This window comes from Lates calcarifer, linkage group LG15, assembly GCF_001640805.2.
Source record: "Lates calcarifer isolate ASB-BC8 linkage group LG15, TLL_Latcal_v3, whole genome shotgun sequence".
NCBI lineage: Eukaryota > Metazoa > Chordata > Actinopteri > Centropomidae > Lates > Lates calcarifer.
This window is the reverse complement of record NC_066847.1, coordinates 5,965,159-5,978,778: the sequence shown is the minus strand read 5'-3', so window position 1 is coordinate 5,978,778 and position 13,620 is coordinate 5,965,159. Positions and strand designations below refer to the sequence as shown.

The window sequence follows — 13,620 nt, the reverse complement described above, 5'->3', positions numbered from 1 at the left end:
TCCCGTGAATGGTGTCATTTACAAATTTTGTAGAGAAACTTGGCCTTTATAGTTTTCGGTGTCTTCTGTTAGTTGGCTAAATACTTTGTAAGTTTAATGAATAAAATGCATATTTGTTTTCTTGCCAAGATTTAGATAAGACTGATACCACTCGAGGTTTGAGGCTGCTGATTCAGATTTTTAGCTTAACACTAAGACAGAGGTAGACAGCTAGCTTGATCCGTATAGCATATTAATTTATGCTAAGCTAAGCTAACCAACTGCTGACTGTAGTTTTCTAATGCATGAACAGATAGGAGTATCTTTTCAATAAGCTTATTCCCCAAAATATTGAAACATTTCTTTTAAGAGATGATTGATATAGATGGCAAGTGATAAGTGAAGTTAGTACCAAAGTTAGAACACAAACATGTAATAATACAGAAAACATCAATATTATTTACAGACGTCCAGATAATTTTACCACATTAGGTGTTATATAATGAAGTCCTGTGTACAGACCTTATCACTGTTCATATGTAAGCTTTATTTGTCAAAATCAAAGATTTCTTCAAATATTCTGTGTGGTTCTGTGACCACCTCCTCCACAACAGCTGAGCCCTTCACCCGCCTCTCCTCACCTTCCAACTCAACCCACTTCACTCCTCCACCTCCGAAGGGCCACTCTAATTCCTTCCCCGTATTCGCCACCTTACCAGTCGGAGTCCCTGCCGTCACTTCAGGCTGTGAGGTGGTGCTCGATTCAGTCACCTCTCTGGTCGTCTCAGGTTGTGGTGCCACCATTGTTGATGTGGTGGTGGTGGAAACCATCTTCCTCTTTGGGGTTGTGGTAGGTTTCACTTTAGGCTCTATTGTCCACGGTCTGCTGCTGATTATTTTGGTCACTGGGAATTATACAGTTTTTGTTAGATTGTAGATTACTATTTAGAGTTCATGAAGACTTTAGCTTTTGGATAAGACTTGATAAATTACAGCAGGCTTTTTTCTCCAAAATGCATAAAAACTGTTTTGAGATAAAAATCGCAAAAACTATATCATTTCTATAAATTTTCTTACATGTAACAGAAAAAAAACATGTATTTAAGCCAAAATTGATGTCCCACAATGGCACAGATATATTTTAACATAATGTGTGCTTCTCAGTATAAAAAAAAGTTTTGTGTGTGTGTGCATATATATATATATATCCAGAAGGAGCATATGCTGCATTTATTGGGGGCTATTTAAAGCTGCACCTTTTGACTGTGTACTCAAAGTAAACTACAGTGTCTATGTTCTTTATAATAAAGTAACAGGTCACCCATGGTACCAGTGATGTTTTCTGTACCAGAATGGAAGTTTATAGTAAAGAAGACACAGGCCAAGACACTGTTTGGTTCATTGTTTAGGATTTGAGATTTGCTGACAGTAATAGAATTTTCCCAGCCTTATAATTTAATAGTAATAAAATTGGTTTTATTGTGGAAAATGAGGGAAGCAATGACCCACCTGTGGATGCAGCAGAGCCACAGTTGGAGTTGCAGCAGGTGCACACAGAGTCTGATCCATACAGCTCAACCCATCTGAGAAAAACAGTGAAGGTCTCCTTTTCAACTTTTTATTTCTCATTCTTCAATTTCTTTAAGAAAAGAAACTTCTGTTGTAAAAACTAACCTTCCTGCTTTTGTGTCGTAGTTGCAGGACTTGGCTGTTGCTGAGGGCACAGAGCTGGCCACAGACAAGCTGCAGTGCATGTAGAGCTGCTACAGGAGATCAAAGTCATGAGTTAAATGCTTTAGAGTCTTGAAGAACTGTGTTTAAGCAAAAACAGATGATTTACAGCATAATATAGAAAAATAACATGTAATGACTTAAAGTATCTCTGCTCACCTGGTCTGTCATTCCCTTGAACAAAAAGGCATCCACAGAGAATCTCACAGCATTGTTTTTGTATGGGATGAACCTAGAATGACTGTCCTTGCTTTCAACCATACACCTTTATCAAAGGGAAAGAAAAGCTGACTGTAATATATGCTAATTATTGGCACGTTTGTTTTTCTTTCCGAATAAAAACTGAGTGAGAATAAATCTCAAGATATTCAGTTTGTGTGAGAGTGAGGTGTTTATTACCCGAAGTTTTTCACAACTGGAAACTGAAGTGCAGAGGTGTGGGACTTCTCAGGAGTCACATAACACGAGTTGATGTATAGTCTTTTGTCTTGGGACATTGATGGAGCCTCAGCCTCAAAGTACATGGGCTTTCCAAGCATGTAGTGATCTGACGGAGAAAGCCTTTCCCACTGAGCTGAGAAATGGAAGAGGAAAGCAGTCAGGCAACAAGACCAGCAGCAACTTCAAGACTCATCCTCATGCATGCAAACAAATCCAGGTTTTCCTAAATTTATATTTAAAGACTCAGATTTTAAAAAGGTTGGTTAGGTGAAATTCAAAGGCTGAAACATTGTCATGAACATTTTTAGATGTTTTCAATGACAATACAGTCACCCATAGAAAGACACATGGAATGAAAGATTAATCAACATGTACCTTTTAATTTACTTTTACATTTTTAAAAAAAAAAAAAAAAAAACACTATGTTGTTAGTGGCCAAAAGATAAGAATACTAGTAACAATAATAATTTTTCTATAATCCAATTATAAAATAATGATATACTTGATGGGTCTATTACAGGTGACCAATCAACTCTCCAGAAATGATTAATGTACTGTCTCATCAGTTTTCAATGTAAAAAAGTAGAAATTAGATTAAGCTGAGCATAAGCTAACCCTGAATTCTGATGATTAAAGACCTGAAAGAAAATATGTTCATAGATTTTACCATTTCGTGGAGTGAGAATGAATTTTGCTCTGTTCTTCATTGATTTGAAGATCTTGCGCATTCGCATCTTTGGTGTGTAACCAATTTTGTAGGAGTACTGGTACCTAAACGATTAAAAAGAAAGAGAGACAGTCTTAATATATCATTTCAATGTTATAAAACTGAAAAAAAGTTGTTGATGTATTCGGGTCTGGATCCAATCTCACCTGTTATAGTAACATGCAACAGGCAGGGTGAAGGACATAGCTCGTCTGATTGGTCCCTGGAGCTTTGGTGGATCATAATGTAGTGTGTTTGAATAGGCCACCTGGTTATCAGTTATCTGGGGAAAAAAAAAGAAAAGTAAAGAAAAAAAACTAAACATGTGGATGTTTAGTAGATATACTCTTTACCATGTCATCTTCCCTTAGCATGTTAGCATACTAACATTTGCATTAGAGTACTGGTTGGTTTCTGGGTGTTTGGAGTAATGATAAAACTGCCATGTATAGTGGGGGTCAATGAAAGCCCAATAAATTAGGTTAACAGCTATGCTCATGGTGGAGGTAGAAGAAAAGTCGTTGGATCACCGAGGTCAGTAGGATTCATCCTCTAACACTATGAATGTTTGAGCAAAATTTCAAGCAAATCTATCGAATAGATTTTGAGATGTTTGTTAAAACTCACCGTGCGTCTGGTTCCACACATGCCAAAATCATATTCAAAGTGAAGGTAATCCCTCGTGGATCTGCTGGCCTGGCATGTCCCCAGTTTGAGCTGAGATTGTGGTTCACCGGTTCCCAACAAGCTCCTCTGCACCTGCACGCGCATTTTGTTCTGCTTGCAAGAAGTCCTGACGGAAACTCCCGAAACGTTTGGCAGACTGGTGCTGTGCTGCTGAACCGGTATCAGGAGCTCCCGGACGGTTTCAGGTAAAGGCTCCTTCCCGGTGCCTCTGGCTGGAGAGAAATGCTCCTTCCCCAGCAGCGGCAGGCCTGAGTCCACAAACATGGGGAGATGGAGGAATGGCGGCGGCAGAGTCCGTGTTTCTCTCCTGACAATTTTTGACATCACGTGGGTTGTTTTATTTAAGGACTCTGACCTCCACAGTGCTCCTCCATCAGCAGGAGTCAGCAGGGGTAAAATAACAAACATAAGAAAGTAACACATTTTAAACTGTATTTTTTTAAGTCACACGTAACAAACACATGTAACCACTAGTTGATGTGCTCTTTCGTTGGTGCAAAATTAACAACACCTGGTGGTGAACAGTGTTGCCAGATTGGCTGACAAAAAGCCCAATCAGAGCCTTGAACCCGCCCAGTCGTTGTAAAAGTAGCTCAAAGATTTCTGCAGTAGGCTACAATTAAAGACCCGTGTTTGACTTATGTGTGGTCACGTTGTGGAAAATGAGGTACGCCGAATTAGCTACTACCAGTACCCGCTTGCCATGTACTATTAGTTATTTTGACAACTATTAATGTATTAATTTGACACTGAAGAAAACTTAAAAACGTGATGATTCTCAGGCAAGTTCTGAAAAATAAACAGAGTCTTTGTTTCTAAAAAAAATTTAGGGATGTTTATAAATTTCGGACATCGAAGATAATAATATTTTCGGAAAGTGTGAGTTACACCGACCCTAAAAATATATAATTATATCTGACCAAGGTATAAGGTTCTAAAGTAGTTAGCCTACCTTACTTACCTCCATGAACAGTGTATCACTGCACCTGCAGCAACAGCAGACTGGGCCAAACTACAATAACTAACTCATGGTTGCTTAAAGAACACCTGCATGCACCTCATCTGACACATCAATTTTTACCCGCCCAGACAATAAAAAAAAATGCCAAATTATCTGACAACACTAGTGAAAAGGCAAAAGACAGACACAAAATGGCGCCACTAACTGGTTATTTCATGTACAACAACTTGATGGCATTAGTTGATCTGCCTTTAGCAGCTGTATTGTTCAAATTTCTAAACAGAAGTGAAGCTAATAACATCAATAATGGCTCCTTTACATTGAGGTGTGCCAGTTTCAGAATACCAGTGCATATACGCAACATAATCTGTGATATACACATATATTTGTATCTATGCTATTCATTTTATATATTTATTTACTTTTATATACAGCCTATGAGCAGTTTTGCCCTGTATAGGCTAAATGAAGTTGATTGATAGGTGGGTAGAGGTAGTTTATTTTATCACAGTTTGTATAAAAATACTAGAAATGGCAACAAAAGCAAAACATATCATACTCTTCCCCACTCAAAAACAGCTCTGCAAACAGAAATGCATGTCTTTAGATGTTATTAGCAACAATCAGAGAAAGATATTATTTTTCCATCTCACATTCATGGTAAAACAAACCTTGGTTTAGCTCAGATTAGTGCACAGTTACTAAAAGGAAAGTGAGTACAATGTCAGCCTATTTGAGGGCAGTAAAGACAATTTCACTTCATGTGTGTCAAACTAGTTCTCTCTCACATTGCTTTAATATTTTTCTATTCACCAAACTGGGTATGAAATAAGTAGTGTGAGTAATGTGCCAGTCCAGTAGGGCGTAGCAGGTGTTGCAGCTCTGTTGCACAGGTGTGTGTTGCAGCATTCATTGGTGAAGGTGAAGTTGAGTCCCATGGCATATTTTTCACCTGTGACTCCACACAGGGAGGGCAGGACACAGCTCTTCTCATACAACACCACACGGAAGTCTCCTGAAAGTCAGAAACATCAGTTTACGAGTCACATACACATGCACAATAAACCCACACTGACACGTCTCCCTCTGCACTCGGCATTTCTCGGTTCTTTTTCTCAGTTTTGATTCATTTAAATTTTGTTCAGTCACTTGAGGCGCCCTCACCTTTTTCGCCCACAGCTCTGCTGGACAGACAGAGCTGCCCGGGTGGACACCTCAGAGGAAATCTGATGCAGTCCAGAGGTGAGATGGCAGGGAACACACAGGTGTAACAGAAGAGGGGGACTGATGGAAAAACATGTTGGTTAAAATGAATTTAAGAGTTCTGTTTCCCAAAGGAGCATGAGTGATAACTGAGATCTAAGACATGATAAAACTGTACCATCCGCACTTAATTTAAAAACAGGCAACAAAATCCTTAAGCGTTCCATTTTGCAATTGATGAGCTCAGAAAATATTATTTAGTACTAGTGGTAATTCCGCCCCTTTGACCCAACCTGCCCAAAAATTTAATGGGTTTTTCCCTGGCTCATGCCCCATCCTTCCAACAAGTTTGGTGCAAATCTGTTCAGTACTTTTTACTAAATTTTGCTGACAAATATGCAAAAAGCATTAGACAAGGGTGAAAACATAACCTCCTAACAGAGGTAATATGCTGAAATTTATGTAACACAAACTTGCTTTACAATACTTGCAAATTGATTCATTGTTGAAGTCATTTTTTAAACCAGAATGCCAAACATTTCCTTGCTCCAGCCTTAAAATATGAGTACTTACTGGTTTACTTTGTCTGACATAATAGTAAATTGACTATCTACAGGGTTTTTAACTGATAGACATTTTAGATTAGACACATTTTAAGAAGTCACCCTTGGCCTCAAGAAAACTTTGATGAGCAGTTTTCACTATTTTCTAACTATTTATGGGGAATAATTGGCAGATTAATCAATGATAAAAAAAAATAATAAGAATCTTTAGTTACACCCCTAATATTAAGACTGCAACTAAAAGTACTTCTGCAGGCAGTAACTTGCATCTTTTGTACACTCATACACACAATCAAACACATAAACACACACGCTCTTATGTTTTGTTCACTTACCCACAGCTGGAAGTAAACAAAGGAGAAGCAGAGGACAAACCAGCTTCAACATTACTGACTGTTTCTGTCTCACAGGGAGAAAATATTCTTGTGGTTCAGTTCTTCAGCTCTTAACGTCGTCTCTTTCTTGCTGTTTTCTAGGAGAAACCATCTGTCTTCATCTTAACCACAATAAACCTGTTGAAGTCTTGTCTTTAAAACTTAAAGTCAGTTTCCAATCAGCTTCATCCAGGCTTTCTAGACTTCCTCAGCCGCAGACATCTGAAGGTAAATCTCTGCTGCTTTCTCTTGATATTCTGTTAATTAACTCCAAGAATCTCCACACCCCAATACTTATGATTCAATTAGCCTGATGTAGCCTGCCTCCCGGTGATAGCCATGATTTTTCAGCACTGCCTGGACTCACTGTCCTGCAGAGAATGGCCCCATTCAGATTTGAGAGAATCAATGGGGCTTTGTTATTACTACACTCTAGTTAAAAATCTAGATAAAACTGGTCATTCTATGTCCACTTTTGCCATGTTATGTTTAACAGAATGACTAGACACATGGCTTGTACTAAGGTAAAACAGGGCAGGTTTATTAAATCATGTCTTATTTCTTAATGAAAGACGTTGAGTTTGGTGGGAGGGCTGTCAAGTGACCTGCAGTCCCATGACTGGGCAACTGAAGAGGAGGTAGAGACAGTGCCACAGTTTTTAACTTCATGGAAAAATATGTTGAATTCACAGGTCTTTCAAATGCAGTTTGACATTTTTAATGTTTAAATAAACCCTAATACCTTAGTTTAAATAGTAAATAAATAGTTTTCAGCAAGGAATCTGATAATATTATTAGATAAGATAATCGTATTAGACTCCACTTCATCTCCATGCACCCTTTTTTCTGTTGCTATTTTTCAGCTACACAAAAAGCCCTTGTTCCTATCATGCTCATGTTTCATTGCAGTAAACATGACCTGATTAGATCACAATGAAGAGGTTACAGCAGATAAATCTTGGCATTTCTTTTAGCACTGAAATAACAGTTGACTGAGGTTGAGGTTGTCAGGAAAAGTAAGATGTTGTCAGCTACATATAAACACAGCCATTAAAAGTGATTCTCTGATAATTCGTAAGTCATCTAAGACACATCCTCCGATTTTTGGCTGTCCTGTCTCTCTGACCAAGAAGAGTCTTGCACATTGTTTTGTTTGTAATTTTTTGTTTTAACTTTTATTAAATTTCATTGTTTAAAATACTACTGCACAAAGGGGAAAACTATTTCTTTATAGACATTAATTTGTGTGGGTTAATTGAACTAAAGGGCCCAGCACAAGACCAAGTACTCAGAAATAAATGAAAAGGGGTGTCTGTATACTTTTGGCCATATAGGGCAGATCCTATTCTGTTATTCTTGAACCAGTATTTTTTGAACATAGCTGCTTCCTGTTCTCACCACACATTAAATTAACACTAAGTCTCTCTCTCTACTTGCATGCTTGCTGCAGCTCCACTCAACATAAAGGAAGTTGGCTTCAAGATGCCCCCTGCTGGAGAAAAGATGGCAGGGCCCGCTTGTCAACCTGCTGGCGCCTCATGCGGATGACGCCTGCATCCACCTGAGCTGCTGCTCTCTTGCCGTGCAGATCGTCCAGCAGCTGCAGACAGGCGCGTTGCAGCCTCGCCAGCTCACCCTCGGAGGACATTAGACATTGCCTCAGCACTGCGCTGCCCTGACATGCACACAGGAAACACATTTAGGCTGATTTGGTTTGTTTGAGTCACGCAGCAGGTGACAAGAGGGGAGATTAGTGTTAAACCACTGAATGCTTTTTTAAATAAATGGTGTGAACATCTGCCAGAAAGCAGTATACGTGCTTATATTATTTGAATATGAAGAGGCTCTGGTTTACAGTTTGTTTGTCTAGGCTTTATTTTCACACACACACTCCTACTATCATATATTAATGGAAATTTTTCTTAGATAAACCTCTGTAACTAAGTTTAAAGATGCAGTGGAAGGATGAACTTCTATTCCACACCTTGTTGGTTATCTGTTATCACCTGTATTCAGGTCAGTGTATGTTTCTGGGTGTCATCTCTATCTTTAACCACTAACAGCCCTTATAATATGTAAATAAATTATGAGGTTGCCAGGTTGTGAAAAAATAAACTCATAACATCTACATGGTTATATAGTCCACAGCTGTACTGTTTGGTTCAACCTCACCTCACCACATTTTCAGCTGTGGAGTTAGTGGAGAATTTAGCAGCTGAAGAGTCAGATATTTCTCTCTGGAGCTCAACCAAAAACAGAGCTAAAAGAAACATCATCAAATTTCAGTGTATTTGACATTTTGGAGGCAGTGAACACCTGTATGAGATGAGCAGCCTCAGGTAACTGTGTCCCCGGGTGTCTCTGATAAACCTGCACCAGAGGCCTGTTGAGTTTCTCTCTGGACAGTTTATCACCACTGTACTCTGGACCCTGTCAATAGAATAAGACAGGGAGAACATTGTGGACATTGTCACTGAATCTCAAATAAAGTCACTGGACTTGTTCCACATGCACACTAACCTGCGCTCTGTCATGGCTGTGACGAATACAGTTTATTTCCCTCTGCTTGCGAAACATGGCCTGCCTGGTGGCTGCAGACATCAAAGTCAGGTTTTGCTACAAAAGGCAGAATGAAATTAAAACCATTATTCTGATCAGAGTATTTCTGTATTGCATGCAAGGATGTTTAACCTGTTGTGTTTGTGTCTACCTGTAGGCTGATTGTCTCTGCAATTTTCTTCACCAGGCCATCGTTGACGGCACAGTGGGCAGCTTTCTGCCTGGTGATGGCGCTGGTTAGCATCTGCCTGATGTCTTCCCTAAGTAGCTGTGACTGGTTGACTGTCAAAGTGGATGACTCTAAAACCTGTTTACATTCTGCAAGAGAACAAACATAATGAACTGTTTTCATTTAAACAAGCGCATTTTATACATTTTCTGTTTGTGTGCTCATTTGTCTTACAACAAAATAATGCCAAACCACAATTTTGACCTAAATATGAACCAATTGGGCTCTATTTAAATAAAAATTGTGGTTTGAAATCTGTGTTACTTTTTCAGTGTTCAACGCCTTTCTTGTGTTATTTTGTGTAATTTCTCTATTGCTATAGAGAGCTCATTTTCCTGCTGCAACAGCATGATTGCCTGCAGGGGTTGATACAGTTCTAATTTCTTGGTCGAGCGTATCTGACCTGGTGTAAAGGGACTGACTGGGTCTGCTTTAGTGAAGGTCTGAACAGCGCTGCTTTGTCCTCCGGCAGAGCTGCTATGAGGCAGCAGCTCCAGGACACGAGCCCTCTCACTGGCACAGTCCAGCAGCTGTCTGCTGCTCTGACCCAGGGCCTGGAGGAGACAAGGGGGACTTAGAAAGGACACACTAGGGCTGCAACTAACCATTATCTTTACACACATTTTCACACACGTTCATGTATGAATCAATTGTAATAACTCTGATGGTCCCCTCACTTTTCATCTAGAGCCATTATCAGGTTATAATTTGAGTCTCTCTAATACTTATGAGTTCAGCTGTACTTTGTGTTTCATTCTAATTAGCAAATGTTAATATGCTAAATGGCTAAAATCAGATGGTGAACATGATAAACATTATACCTGATAGAAATAATCAACATTATCATTATCATGACAGTATTTACCTCAAAGCCTCACAGTTAAGTCTTGTCAGTTGACGCTTTAAATCTGTAGCCTTTATATTAGCAGACAAATAACAAATATAAAGTGATGATGAGAAAAGGGTGGAGGTTATCTACACATGGAGGCTTCAGCAGTGTTGTTTTTCCTCCATTAGCCATGCCACTAAATCACACAGAGGGTCAAGTGGAATTGGAGAGAACAGAAAGAAACAGAGACAGTGTGGTGGGGGTGGGGTGGGGACATTCTGAAGAAAAATGAGTCAGCCGACGAAGACGGAGCAGTAACACTGTGAATCACCTGTAGCTGGGTCAGTGTGTTTCTCAGTGCTCCCTCCAGATCTTGTTTCAACTCAGCCAGCTCTCTCCTCTCAAACAACAGCAAGTAATCAGCACCATCTCTCTCCTGCAGTGGAGCAGAACTGTCAGTGAACACATCTCCCCTACTGACAAATTAAGTTCACAGTACTGATCATAACGAATTCATCCGTAGACTCCTGTATCACTTACATATCTGGTGTTGTATTAGGCTTTAATGGCTGTGAAAATGTAACTGTATTCCACAGTCATTACTGAAAGGATTTAAAAATGATTTGATATCAGCAGTACTTTGAATAAGTGTAATAATAATGTTAGAGGTGCATGGGATTTTAACAAACTTTTATGGAAGTTTGAAAACCATTGCAAGAATGTTTCTGCAGGCCAAATCAAAAAAATAATAATAATCACCTGTGATGCTGTGCGGAAAATAACCAAAATACTGGCAAAATTATGTTTCTTTTGTCCTAAAATCAACATAAGAAGTGAAAAACTAGAAAAGGTTGAGACCAAAAGCTGCACCATCTGAGACAACAGCAGAAGCAAAACAAAAAACAAAACAGTAGCCCTGAAATAATAAATGATTTAGTTTTCCTTGTGGATCATCTGATAATATGACTGTATTTATCAGACTGTGGCTCAAAACAGCAAAGCATGAGACATGGGTGTACCATTGAACAGGCCTACCAGGGTCAGGTAGAGCCTCTGTAATAAAAATAGGGATACAAAGATACATAAAATGAAAACAAACAGTACTACATCATTTTGCATCTGTTTCACTTGAGAGTTTTGCTTGCATTTGCTGCTCTTAAAACCAATAACAGCCAAGTTGTGTAAACTCACCGTCTCAGCGGTGGACGGCCTCCTGGTCCTCCCCTCTGAGCTCCTCCTGTTGACGGTCAGATCAGTCCTGAGGCTGCGCAGCATCCTCTCCAGGTGACCCCTCTCCCTCTCCAGCTTGACACCCTCCTGGGTCACCCTGCCGGCCTGCCTGCGCAGCTGGCCCTCCACCTCCCGCACCCTCCGCATGTACTCACTGGCCACGGCAGTGCTGGCCCCGGCACACTGCTCACGCAAGCTGGTAGGCAGGAAAGGAGCCACAGACATTCTCTGGGTCCCACTGGGGAACTTGAGAGGAGAGTTAAAATTGCAATTTCCAAATGTAAGTACACCAGTGGTTGTACAGTTTTAATTAAGGTACTTGCATTTCACTTCAGTTTTTCCCAACAGTTTATACACAAATTAAAATGAACTCCAATGTCCTTTATTTCCTGAATGGAGCCTGGAGGAAGGAAGGAATACTTTTACTTGTATACCTATACTTTATATATAGATGATGCTGATACTTATGTACTTTTACTTCAGTAGAATTTTCAGCAGGATTTAGAGTACATTTACAGCACACTGTGGTGTAAATACTTTGACAAAAAGATATGAATACTTCTTTCACCATCGTTTTTTTAATCTCCCAAAATGTGATTATTTTGAGTGACAAAAGTATCTGGTGGCCCCTGAAAGCAGTATTTAAAGATCATGAACCTAGATTTGAAGCTTGAGTTCATCACCCTAACAAAATAAGTTTTGTCAGTGATCATCGCCCCGTCTACTCAGACCTGATCTTATCTGACCAAATCTTTCTCACCATCCCTCCTGTAGTCTGAGGTCTTAACATCTTATTTTTGCAGATGCAGTCACGACTCTCTCTGCATTCCTCCTCTGTGATCTTATCTTCTCCTGTTTCCGCTGTACCGTTTGCGCGCTTTGGGGTGAAACCGGCGGCGGCGCTGCTGCTCCGGGGCCGGCTGCAAGTCACGGACCGCCCGGCTCGAGTCTGCCGCACCAGGCGCTCTGCTCGCTGGATGGAGCGGACCGTCCCATCGCGCCAAGACAGCGGTCCGATAGTGACAGAGCCGAGGGGAACAGACTGGACCTGCATTCCTCGACATGCACTTTCTTTCTAGGAAAAATACTCACTATCTGCTGCTATCTCTGTGAATCAGGTAAATCCCTCCTCAGAGTATTATTTGTCTGTGGACATCCAGAGTGAAAACTTTGTATGAAGTGTTGGTATCAGCTCCATAGCAACAGTTCCTGAAGTAACTAGAAACTCAAAGCTGTTTGGTGATTGGACAGTAAGGAGAAGACAGGGGGCACTGTCATTCAATACTGTTTTTTTTTTTTTACATTCATTTTCCCCACAGACAATGTGAAGTGACTCACAGTTGAAACACAAGATCGGATCGGCATGTAAATACCTTGTTATTTGATGAAAAGTCAAAAGTACAAACATGGACAGATGATGACACAATGAGCCCCTGGGCAGAGACATGTAAAAGGCCCCCCACCCAGGTAGAGAGCACAAGACACAATGGGATTATAAATGATGAGGTTGTTTTGTGCATCTTTGTTATAGTTTAGCCACTTTGTGTGGTCATTCTGTGTCTCTGTGATCTTTTTGTCTCTCTTTGTGCTCTTTTTGTGTGCCTTCGTGGTCATTTTGAGACTGTGTAGTTGTTTTGCAACATAATTTAATCATCATTTTGTGTCTTACAGTGTGTTCCTGTTTCAGTAACATTTTGCAGGTAGAACCTTTGAGCCCCTCTGATCCTTTGGGCAGGGTCTCAAATTCTGGAGAAAGCTTAACCCTCCCGTTGCCCTTCGTATTCTGTATACTTTTTTCTTCTTACTATTATTCAAAAACAAAAGATAACCGCTTCAGAATCATGAATGTCATGCACAACAACAAATCCAACTACAGACACAGACACACACACAAAGGCACATTGTCGGCCAATGACCCACAGGACAACGCAAGGGTTAAGATAGTGATGCTGAGAAACTGACAAAACAGTCTGCAGTTTAAATCAATTCAGTGTTGGACTCTGCTTCAATTGTGGATGAATTCAGCAACTACAGTCCCACGTTTTGGTCCCTAATCCATTGTGTCGTGGATTTACTTCTAATCCAAGAGAAAAGCAGCAGAGGGCAGAGGCTGTCTGCCATGGCAAAA

General features: G+C 40.1%; 3 protein-coding genes across 4 annotated transcripts; all 3 read right to left on the bottom strand.

Annotated features, from left to right (window-relative positions):
* Positions 1-80: 80 nt before the first annotated feature.
* zp3d.2 (zona pellucida glycoprotein 3d tandem duplicate 2) lies at positions 81-4,904 on the bottom strand. Of its 2 annotated transcripts, none has more exons than XM_018700037.2 (8): positions 3,485-4,904; positions 3,025-3,140; positions 2,819-2,922; positions 2,110-2,284; positions 1,870-1,975; positions 1,654-1,742; positions 1,489-1,562; positions 81-884 (listed from the first exon to the last, which is right to left on the bottom strand). In XM_018700037.2, exons 1-8 carry the CDS (start codon positions 3,965-3,967, stop codon positions 526-528), a joined length of 1,506 nt encoding a protein of 501 aa, XP_018555553.1. In that variant the 5' UTR covers positions 3,968-4,904; the 3' UTR covers positions 81-525. The 2 variants fall into 2 exon arrangements, with proteins under 2 accessions (XP_018555553.1, XP_018555554.1); XM_018700038.2 differs by having other exon boundaries at positions 1,654-1,739.
* Positions 4,905-4,984: 80 nt separating this feature from the next.
* Positions 4,985-7,289, bottom strand: LOC108899549 (sperm acrosome membrane-associated protein 4). The gene is made up of 3 exons (XM_018700044.2): positions 6,607-7,289; positions 5,670-5,789; positions 4,985-5,520 (listed from the first exon to the last, which is right to left on the bottom strand). The coding sequence occupies exons 1-3, from the start codon at positions 6,656-6,658 to the stop codon at positions 5,315-5,317; spliced, it is 378 nt and encodes a 125-aa protein (XP_018555560.1). The 5' UTR covers positions 6,659-7,289; the 3' UTR covers positions 4,985-5,314.
* A 789-nt stretch (positions 7,290-8,078) lies between these two features.
* ccdc105 (coiled-coil domain containing 105) lies at positions 8,079-13,078 on the bottom strand. The gene is made up of 8 exons (XM_018700043.2): positions 12,253-13,078; positions 11,454-11,738; positions 10,594-10,698; positions 9,837-9,987; positions 9,356-9,522; positions 9,166-9,261; positions 8,962-9,075; positions 8,079-8,320 (listed from the first exon to the last, which is right to left on the bottom strand). The coding sequence occupies exons 1-8, from the start codon at positions 12,544-12,546 to the stop codon at positions 8,123-8,125; spliced, it is 1,410 nt and encodes a 469-aa protein (XP_018555559.1). The 5' UTR covers positions 12,547-13,078; the 3' UTR covers positions 8,079-8,122.
* Between the last annotated feature and the right edge of the window lie 542 nt (positions 13,079-13,620).